The sequence below is a fragment of the Quercus robur genome, chromosome 5 (genome assembly GCF_932294415.1).
Source record: "Quercus robur chromosome 5, dhQueRobu3.1, whole genome shotgun sequence".
NCBI lineage: Eukaryota > Viridiplantae > Streptophyta > Magnoliopsida > Fagales > Fagaceae > Quercus > Quercus robur.
The window spans coordinates 72,745,025-72,755,828 of record NC_065538.1 but is presented as its reverse complement, the minus strand read 5'-3'; the positions used below and the strand labels follow the sequence as shown (position 1 = coordinate 72,755,828).

Sequence of the window (10,804 nt, the reverse complement as noted above, 5' to 3'; positions counted from 1 at the left end):
TTTCTTAGACTACATTTGCTGGGAGAAAGTATGGCTCTCAAAACGACTGTATTTGGAACTTAATATGGGCTTTGTGGAGCCTAGTTATGTTTGATCCGAATTATGACTCAACTTAAAATAATATTGTTACAATTTTTAATGGTAAATTTTCTAAAGCTTAATCCATGGAACCAAGGCTTGAGCCGATAGGACCCAAGTCATAGCGCTCATTGTGAATCTTATGCGCAAGATATAAAAACTGTTTTTTTTTAGATTAGGATTTTATGTTGTTTTTTAGAGAGAAAACTGTTCCGCTACATTTTGTATTTTTTCTTGAGAATAGTGAAATCTCTACAACTCCATGGACGTAGGCAAATTGCCGAACCACATAAGTCTTATATAATTATTTTTCTTTAACGTATATTTTTTCTCTATTTTTGCATCTCACAGATCTGGGAATTTAGTGCTCTCTCTCTCTCTCTCTCTCTCTCTCTCTCTCTCTCTCTCTCTCTCTCTCTCTCTCTCTCTCTCTCTCTCTGTGTGTGTGTGTGTGTGTGTGTGTGTGTGTGTGTGTGTGTGTGTGTGTGTGTGTGTGTGTGTGTGTGTGTGTGTGTGTGTGTGTGTGTGTGTGTGTGTGTGTGTGTGTGAGAGAAATCATACTTTGTTTCATAGATTGTTCACAAGTGAAAGAAAGTTTTCCGTATCTACTTTGCTTGGTAGAGGAATAAAGTTTAGCATTATAATCATAAAGAAAAAGGTGTTATGCTGCATTTTTTATCCGCCCTTTTTCGGCTTTATCCAATCATTTTATTAACACATTAATTATCATGGCTTTCCATGTTTCTCAATCTCATATTCCCATGGAAGTAGTCTCTAACACAGAGAATAAAAACCATAACCATAATTCTGTTTATGCTACTGGATTACCAATACCATCCACCACCACAATCCAAGATAAATGTTCTACCCAAATCATAGGTAGTATTTAAGGCTAGTTTGGAAGGAAGGGGGAGAGGGGGAGTAGAGTAGAGCCGGAAGTCCATTAATGTGGGAAACCAATATCTCTTAAGGTGGAAATGTGATACCTCTTATTAAAGCTAATTAAACATTTTGATTCTTGACCTATTGTCCCCATGTCAATACAATAGTAATTTTCACGAAATCATAGAATTAAAAAATAGCAGATCCATAATTGAATCCTATCAAATGCAAAACTAAGCTCTAAGCCAAGAAAAATCATAAATTAGCAGAGCGCCTGCAACTGTCAGAATGACCTAATAAGATTGAAAAACAATTTAAAGCTATAATCTTTCATATCTTTACAAACACCATATCAGAGATGCAATTTACATTCATCACCATAGATTTATTACATAAAATGTCTTTGTTGAGGCAGTATCCTTATAAGAAACTATAAAAGAATATTTGAGTTTGCTCAGGTTGTCAAGAGGGAACTTCCTTCCTTGATGAGAACAAATACACTGCCACCATCTCCCCTTGAAATTCGAAGTTCTTCATATAGGTATGTGGTAAGTAACCACGATTCAGCATTGTTGTTTGAGAAAGAGAACTTCAATGGTGGCTGGCGGGAAATGGTCTTTGCAACAGATGAAGCTGTGTCTTGAACAGAGTTGATTAAGCCCTTGAAGGGTGTAAGGTCAATCTTTTGCCCCAGAAATTCCACATTTTCAGGTATCACCATGGAGTCAATTAATTGGGGAGTACCAATGATACCTTCTTCAAATTTGATCTGAATAGAGGGGGAAAAATAGGAAAGGGCTAATTTAGAGCTAAATCCAAAGCTTCAAAGTTCTCTAAGGTGTTGATAGAAAAAAACATGGTCAAAGAGAATTTCTAAATGCAAAAGGTACTTGGAATATAATTTTGATTTGCACCCTTTAATGTGTGATCCTTAACAGAGATTTGAACCATATAATGCAAGAAATAATCTATAGCTTTAAATTGCTAGACTTGTAGGCATAATTAGCGATTGATGAGAAAGGATAACATTAAAAGAAACAAAAATAAAACCCGTACACTCTTTGGACTTCAGACTTCAAACTTGACATTTGGACTTCAGACTTCAAACTTGACATTGGTACTAATTGAAGTTGTAGCCAATGGCCCAGCAAATTGGACAATATTATGGACTGTAAAATTTTCTGAGTCAATTATCTGTGATATTTCTTCTACCGCCACTAAGGGCAGTGTACCCCTTGACAACAATGGGAACAAACCTGCAAAAGATGTTTACCTGCTCCACACACAAAATTCAAATTCACCATGTACATGACTATTCTCATGAGTAATAGAAGAAAAAACATGAGAACTCTTATGAGAAAAAATCAAATCTTGTTGTTTCATGATATATTTCCGATTTTAATCATTGTTATACATCAACTTCCAAGGATAACCACAACCCATTTCTCAACAAATAGCTAACACATTAAGCAACAACGTCATACCAAATCGAATTTTTTAGGTTGCTTTAAATTAATTATCTGTGCCAGACCTATAATGTAAAAACAAAACAGGCATAGGGGAATGCCATATGTAAAAACATTATCAGATCTAGAGACCACTATGCAAGTATGCATGCCTTAGATAACAAGAACTAGATGAGTGTAAAGATGCACCATTCTTGGGTTGATCATTTTGATACTGGCTACAAAGTTTGTATACAACCCAAGTCCCATGGATTTTAGATTTGGTGGATGTCTAAATTCCATGAAGGAGGCCAAACCAAATTACAAAGCAACTTGATTATCACAAATCACAAGCAGTCTAGTGTTGGATTCCTGTCTGTCTTCTAACACTAACAAGTACATATAAGAAGTCTCTTCAACCTTAAATAATTGTAGTTCAAATGGATACAGGGGCAGAGCTAGGGGGGTCGAGGAGGGGCAATTGCCCCCCCTGACCCCACCCCAAGCCCCACATCAAACTCAGTTATGCATTTGTTGCCACACATCAGTTATTATCTCTACTGTGTTGATTTGTTGCCACACATTAGTTATTATCTCTACTATTCTTTGTATTGTACGCCTAGATGTATTCTTTTCTTTTTTAATAATATTTCTAAAGTTATTAAGTCAAAATTGCTTCTTTCCTTTATGATATACCAATCATAAGTAGGCTATAAGTAAAGGTAGCAAAATAAATAAGAGATTTTAAAAAGTTGGATCACCATTTTTTGTTCCCAAATACAAATTTAGCATGAAAACTTCCCAGTTAATTTACCTTCTTTCATTCATGTTTATGTGTTTTACTTGTTTAAAATATTTACTTAAACTTATAATCACCTTAGAATTTAGAATACCTTAAGGATAACAGTGACTATTAAATTTCAACTCTTACATTAGGCACCAAAAAAGATTGAAAAAAGACGAGAACAAAATATAATTTACATGTACCTTTATATTTGATCTCCCCCCCCCCCCCCCCCCAAAACTAAAATTCTGGCTCCGCCACTAAATGGATACCTTGACAACTTGCTCTTGTCTCACTCGACTCTTGTCTCGCTCATCGTTCTTAGCCCTCAGCTAGTCCTGTAAAACAAGGTCACCAAAGCCTTCTTTAGCCTATTGATCTCGCTTGGCTCCACCATCTTCACCTCCTCCTCTTTCTCCACCACCAGACCCTCTTCCTTCTCAGGACCCAACTCCTCTTCGCTCCTCGCTCTGACCCAAAAACTCAGCCTTTCTCGGACCAATTCCCCAGTCCAAATCCAGGGTTTCTCGACCTGTTTTGCTCCGATTTTAACAGAATTGTTGGATGGTGAACAATTCTTTAGCAGTCTGACCTTTAACATTTCGGATTTTGATGAAATGTGGTACAAGTTTTTGCACTCGCTGCATTGATTGAAAACTATTATTTTTATGCAATTTGGGTGACAATAAGTAATAAGTTCATCCTACATCTCAATCTCCCTGAACAAGTTATGCTTCTTGCTCCCAAAAGAAGATGAGATTATTTTAAATGGGTAAAACTTAGATGTAGTTTTATAGATATTTTACCTAGGTTGCCTAATTTAATTCAAACATGTGATTGCATTGGCTAATAAACTATATGGTTGAATTAAATAATCTTAAAAAAAGATAACATTATTTCAGTTGCATTAGTAAATGTAATCACATAGTTGAATATAATTAGAAACACCATACATAGGTTTTGCCCATTTAGAATATAGTCCAAATCAGTCCGGAGTTGGAGTGGTAATCCAGGACAATAACGAAGCTGTGCTAGCTTCCTGTTCAGAAAAACTTCATCAAGCGTACAAGCCTAACGAGGTTGAGGCGCTGGCCGCTTTGAAGGCAGCCACTCTTGCGCGTGATTTGGGCTTTCGAAAAGTGATTCTTGAAGGTGATTCTCTCGGTCTGATCAAAGCATTGAAATCAACAGAGGATAGTCTTTCTCCAACAGGTCTGCTGGTAGACGATGTGAAACGAGTTGCTAGTAGTTTTGAACGATTGGTGTATTCTAATGTTAAGAGAAACGGCAATAAGGTTACTCATAGTCTGGCAAAAAATGCATTACGCATACCAGATTTACAAGTATGGATAGAAGATGTTCCATCGCATATTACTTCGATTTTAGATTTGGATGTAATTGTTTCGAGTTGTAATGCATCTACTTGTAAAATTGTAAATTCACCTACCATGAGAAAAATATATTTAAGCAGACACTAAAGAAAACCCAAAATTAGAAAATTAGTGCAGGGAAGTAAATTAAAATTGTAAAGATTATTAGAATATAAGCTCTAGGATCCAAGGGCCCAAGGTCCAGATCATATCCTATTCCTACCTAGGTTCAGTAAAGTAGCACAATGTCTTAGATTTTACTACATTTATAATGTTGTGTTACATGTGATGTACTTATGTACTATTAGACCTGTTATGTATGCTTATATAAATGTCTCCTATTCGTATCATTCATATGTAAATCACCCTCTCATGTATGAATGGGTTCCATGCTGATGGATCTACCCCAATGTGAGATGGTGGTTAAATAAGCTGGATACATACGGTACTTTTTCCTCTTATGCATGCTGATGGATCTACCCCAATGTGAGATGGTGGTTAAATAAGCTGGATACATACGGCACTTTTTCCTCTTATGTATAATTTATAGACACGATATAATAAAGATATTCAGTTTGGAAGGAATGAGCTAGGGAAATGCAGGCAAGAATAGCACCTTGAACCATTGAATCGCTGACTGCATGCGGAGGGCTTCCCCAGGCCTATCCCTCAACCGATGCTCACCCAAGTACGCAGTTTGATGCAAAATGGTTTCAAGATCGACATTGATCGACCTCTTAAGCCTCAGCGTTGGAACATGCAAATATTGTAGAAGATCCAAGATTTCTTTCCTTCGATATCTTGCTGCAATGTGAAGTATGTTCTCAAGTCGTTCATTTCTATGCTCAATTGCCTGAGGAAACCGTTTGAGAATAACCTCTACAATCTCTGTGATCCCATTTCTTGCTGCTGAAATTAGTGGAATCTCAGAAGATAAAGTAGGACGGGAATGCAGCCCATCTTCTTTAGCTTCCTCTTTGTCCTCGATTGTACCCAACCATGACTTGTCTGTTTGACCTAGAATTGTAGCAAGCCTCAGCACTCTCTTTTGCTGTATTTTTATGTCCCAAAGTCTTCTAACTGTTGAAAATCCTATTGACATCACATGAGAGAGCAAGATGAGACTAGCTTTCCACAAAAACCATTAAACATCAATTCTAATATACCATTTGACAGAAGCAAATATAATAGATTTAATATTGACTTACGATTACAATGCCACCAATTTTTACATGTTGATTGACACTAGTGATTAGTAATTTATACATTTAAACCGGTATCGAAATTTTGAATTGCACCGAGAGTGGCAATAGTACAGTATACAACAGTGTAATGAATATATGTCTTTATAAATAAATAAATAAATAAAATGGATTGTACCTTGAGCTATGCAACTCCAAACAGTATAGTATATCCTTGACAATATGGCTGCAAATTAGTGTGACTCAGGTCATCAAAGAAATATTTATATATTGGATTAAAAATTAAAAAGAGGAGCAGAAATTTATAAATGCTCTAATTAAAATAAATAGAAATGTAGAACAGTATGGCACCAGACCAGTGGTTTGTGTTTCATCGAAGAAACATTACCTTGTATTTTGAAAAAAAAAAAATGCCCAATTTCTTAACTTGTTATCATACTCTTTTTGCAAGATTTTGATGACTTCCAAAATCTCAGCTTGGTCACTCAATTGTAGGTGCGTTCATTTCTGCTCATTTTGAGACTTGCTCTTGCCGTTTGGGCAGTTCTATGGCATTAGGGTCTTGGGTCTGCATACCATATAAGTGTGCTATTTCTGTATTTAAAGGTAGGTTTACACACAATCTAAATATTAGAGAGACACACTCACACACATACTCTCATCAAACTATCATTTGCCCAGAGTCCTTGGATAAGATTTTCAAGTAAAGTGACATTGAATTTTAATTCATCCAAAAATATATATATTTTAGTTTCTAAAAGTATTTTATTAAAAGATGCGGTAAGGACATTCATTTAGGAAATACTTATAGAAACTTTTTTTTTTTTTTTTAAACCTGATTTTTTTGACAATATTTTATATTTCCTATAAATGTAATAACAAAACTTTTTTAAAATGATTCATTAACAAATGTCTTAAGGGCACCTATTAAACCATCTAAAACATGAAATGAATTTATTCAAATAAAGAGATTTTTTTTCCAAAGGAATGAAAAGCACCTTTAGAGCAAAGTTTCTCCAGTATATACATTATAAGGATTGGGACCAGTGCAGAGGAGCACTGGACCTATTAGGATGCTGACAAGTGGCAAACATTTGACATGTGTCAACATCTCAACAAATTCAATGCTCCAATGCACTAGACCCAAGTCAGTTCCTATATATATTACCTATACGATCACCTAAGTAGCAAAATTTGTGGGGACAACTCCAGCCACGGCCAAGCTCAAGATCTGCTCTTCCACTTAAGTAATCAAAGTTTCATTATCTTTGTCATCGTGAAGGCCGTCATCATCTGGAAGGCCTGTATTGGAGATGCAGGTTTAGTTAGCTATTATGTACAGAGTGAGAAATGTAATAAATTTTTCAAGCTGGTAACATATTTTGTGAGGCATACAAAGACGCTCATGGGGTGTCCACTCTTGAAAGCAGACGGCATGTTAGCTAGCAGTTGAAAACATGTCGTGCCATGCATGTTCATCCCTCAAGTCTCGAAGTGAAAAATCCCACGTTAGTAACTCCATAGCTGTATCTGTAAATAATTGAGAGAGAGAGATCAGAGAGAGAACTTTGAGGTTTTTTTTTAAAGGTTTTTAAAAATAAAAAATAAAAATAAAAAGAGAGAGAGAGAGTATTATTTAACATGAAATGAAAGAGAGAAATTAAGTCTTACCAAAGTGGATGCCTAGGATAGCTATATGAAGAATGGATGTGGAATCTTTTCGCCTGCGGTGCTTTTCCATTATGCTGCTTTCCCTGTCAATATCTTCGATAACATTCCCAATCAAAAACTCAACCATGTCTGTCCTGCCAAATGCAACGGCTCTAAACAAAGGAGTTTCACCAAAATTGTTTTTATGACCAAGTTGGCTTTTGTCAAATCTAATCATCAATCAATATATTACTAAAAGTTGAAGCGTAGTATTTAATGTTGCTACGCTCCCATTGAGCCACGTCAGCAGCCATGTCATTATCAATTTTTTTCCAATTTTTTTATACAATTTTTTAATACTTAAAGTGAATTAAAAACTCTATTATATTACAATCAAAATATCATATTTAATTTATCTTATTTTTAATTATTCTTATTTATTATTAAATTTTTAATTCCTTTTTAACTTTTCATATCCCTACTACTCTCTACCTTAACTTTCTTCAACCTTTCTTATTCCATTTCAACTTTTCAAATTCCCACTACTCTCAATATTAATATTATTCTATCTTTTTATCTTCCTTTATTTTTTACTCTTCTTATTCTTATCCTCATGCTATAAAATTGTCATTCTCCCTCTTATTCCAAGCATAATTTCTATTTTTCCACACACAAAAGCCTCTCTCTCTCTCTCTCTCTCTCTCTCTCTCTCTCTCTCTCTCTATATATATATATATATATATATATATATATTCCTTCAATTTTTGGTATATATATATATATATATATTTTTTTTTTTTTTTTTATTTTAGTGTAACAGGTTGACCATCAAAACATACTGATGCAGTATTGAAAGGTCCACCAAATGCATCGTAGAAATCAGTTTTAGACTACTAGAAGTCAGTTAGTTTGCTAAAATTGGAATTGACAGGTAATCTAGCTTGATACGATTTAGTTATATATTTTATGTTGTTATCTTTTTTATTCTCATTGGTTGTTAAATGTTATATTATTGCATTATAAAGATAGTATATAAAAATATAATATTATTTTATTACATAGCATAACTAAAATAATATGGTGTTTATTGCTATACATTTCATTTTTATTATTTTATTCTTATCTTATTTAATTCAACATTTAAATTTAGCAACATCCTCCATATCATAATTATTTATATTTTGTCTCATTTTTTTAAAAATTAAACGTATAATATTTTATTCAATAAATAAAAATTGTTCTTATAAAGTCTTCCCATGAAATTTTACAATGCATCAATGGAAAAATGAAATACAAAACAAATATCAATTTAGAAACACTCAATTTAAAAAAATAAATAAATAATAAATAATTTTCTTATAAAGTATTCCCATAAAACGTTACAATGCATTAATAGAAAAAGAGAATACAAAACACATGCTATTTTAGAAACACTAAATTTATAATAATAATAATATCAAACCAAACATATCATAAAATAATAAACTAATAGTTATAGATGTACTAACTTCATGGCAGCAAAATGGAGTAAAATAAAAATAAAAATGAACGTTACAATATACATATTTAGTATATTAGAATTATCATGAAATTTGGGAAAACAATAGGATGTTAACAAAGAGGAAGAGAAAGAGATTAGTAAAAGAAATCAAACGTCAATTAAATAAATTAATTAGTAACCGTTAATTGGAATACAAAGAGACCGACGGCTAAAGGAGTAAAAAATTAAGGCGAAACTACACAATTGGTCCCTGAAGTTTACCCTATGTGCGCAATTAGTCCCTCAAGTTTAAAGCGAGCACAATTAGTCCCTTAAGTTTTAAATCTGAGTTGTATTGGTCCTTTCACTAACTTCTGTTAACGGTGTTACTTACGTGGCTAACTTCACAATGACTTGACATTTTCTTTAATGATGTGGCATATTTTTAATTAAAAAATTACAAACTAATTGAGAAAAAATATTAACCGGTGTTTACCAAAAAACAATTCTATATTTTCTACCTACTGTAAAAACTCACAACGGGAGAGAAAGGGAGAGAGGAAAGAAATCAAACCCCAGTAAAAGAAAAGGAATAAACCTGTGACACGTTTGAAGAGAAGCAGTAGCTCGTACCCAGATCTGAGGCAGCAAGACTCAACATGGGAAAGGGACGCCGATGATCACCCGTTTCGGTTCTTTGATGACTTTGAAATCAACAAGTTTCACTATAACTATAACCATAACCCAGTTGGACCGAGAAGCTTTAGACAAGAACAAGAAGAAGAGGACGTTGAAGTTAAGGAAATCCCAGTTGATACCTTTGAAATTCGTTCTTCTCCGGCACCACCAAAGTCACCGGCGCCACCGCCACCTCCACCACCTCCTCCTCCTCAACCAAAACGTACTTACGAAACGGTGGGTCGTAAAGAGAAAGAAGCCAAACAAAACGACACCCAGTTCAAAGAAGTGAAAGAGGAAGAGAAAAACATACGTCGGACTCCACCACCAGCGCCTCCACCGCCGCCATCTCTGGCGGGAGTTCGTTCGGAGGAGCAGAGGTACGTGAAGAGTGGGCGTAAAAAGAGCAATGTGAAGAAGGAAATAAAAATGGTTTTGGCTTCAATATACAAGCAACGGAAGAGGAATAAGAAGAAAAGAAAGGATCCCTACGATGAGTCGCTTCCGTCTGAAGCTGACCGAGCTTATTCTACAAGGCCACTACCATCGCCGCCGCCGCCACCACCTCCTCCACCACCCTCTGTTTTTCACAGTTTTTTTAAGAAAGGGTTAATCAAAAGCAAGAAAGTTCACTCAGTCTCAGTCTCTGCGCCACCACCTCCTCCTCCGCCGCCACCCCCATCAACTTCAACCTCATCGAGAAAGAAAACCTGGGTTCCACCCAAACTTCACCGGCGGTCAAGCTCGGCCACGATCGGCAAGCCACCATATCTTCAATTGTGAGGGATACTGGTTGAAGTATTCATCCATGTCTCCCTATACAGGTTTATTCCTTTTCTTTTACTGGGGTTTGATTTCTTTCCTCTCTCCCTTTCTCTCTCGTTGTGGGTTTTTACAGTAGGTAGAAAATATAGAATTCTTTTTTGGTAAACACCGGTTAATATTTTTTCTCAATTAGTTTGTAATTTTTTAATTAAAAATATGCCACATCATTAAAGAAAATGCCAAGTCATTGTGAAGTTAGCCACGTAAGTAACACCGTTAACAGAAGTTAGTGAAAGGACTAATACAACTCAGATTTAAAACTTAAGGGACTAATTGTGCTCGCTTTAAACTTGAGGGACTAATTACGCACATAGGGTAAACTTCAGGGACCAATTGTGTAGTTTCGCCAAAAATTAATTAAAGATGACCCTACGAATGTTATTATAAACTTTACAATGCAAATAAATAAG

The 10,804-nt window shown here is 35.0% G+C and overlaps 2 protein-coding genes and 1 pseudogene across 2 annotated transcripts; 1 reads left to right on the top strand and 2 right to left on the bottom strand.

Moving 5' to 3' along the window:
• Positions 1–1,324: 1,324 nt before the first annotated feature.
• On the bottom strand, positions 1,325–3,790 carry LOC126728676 (plastid-lipid-associated protein, chloroplastic-like; annotated as a pseudogene).
• A 1,358-nt stretch (positions 3,791–5,148) lies between these two features.
• On the bottom strand, positions 5,149–5,661 carry LOC126728675 (uncharacterized). Its single transcript, XM_050434468.1, has one exon. The coding sequence runs from the start codon at positions 5,659–5,661 to the stop codon at positions 5,149–5,151; it is 513 nt and encodes a 170-aa protein (XP_050290425.1).
• A 1,557-nt stretch (positions 5,662–7,218) lies between these two features.
• Positions 7,219–10,352, top strand: LOC126728674 (formin-like protein 14). Its single transcript, XM_050434467.1, has 2 exons — positions 7,219–7,293; positions 9,507–10,352. The coding sequence occupies exons 1-2, from the start codon at positions 7,219–7,221 to the stop codon at positions 10,350–10,352; spliced, it is 921 nt and encodes a 306-aa protein (XP_050290424.1).
• Positions 10,353–10,804: the final 452 nt, after the last annotated feature.

Coding starts and splice junctions, on each gene's coding strand:
- LOC126728675 (XM_050434468.1), bottom strand. CDS start 5,661: ATGTCAATAGGATTTTCAACAGTTAGAAGACTTTGGGACATAAAAATA.
- LOC126728674 (XM_050434467.1), top strand. CDS start 7,219: ATGTCGTGCCATGCATGTTCATCCCTCAAGTCTCGAAGTGAAAAATCC. Junction 7,294..9,506: donor GTAACTCCATAGCTGTATCT/GTAAATAATTGA, acceptor ACACGTTTGAAG/AGAAGCAGTAGCTCGTACCC.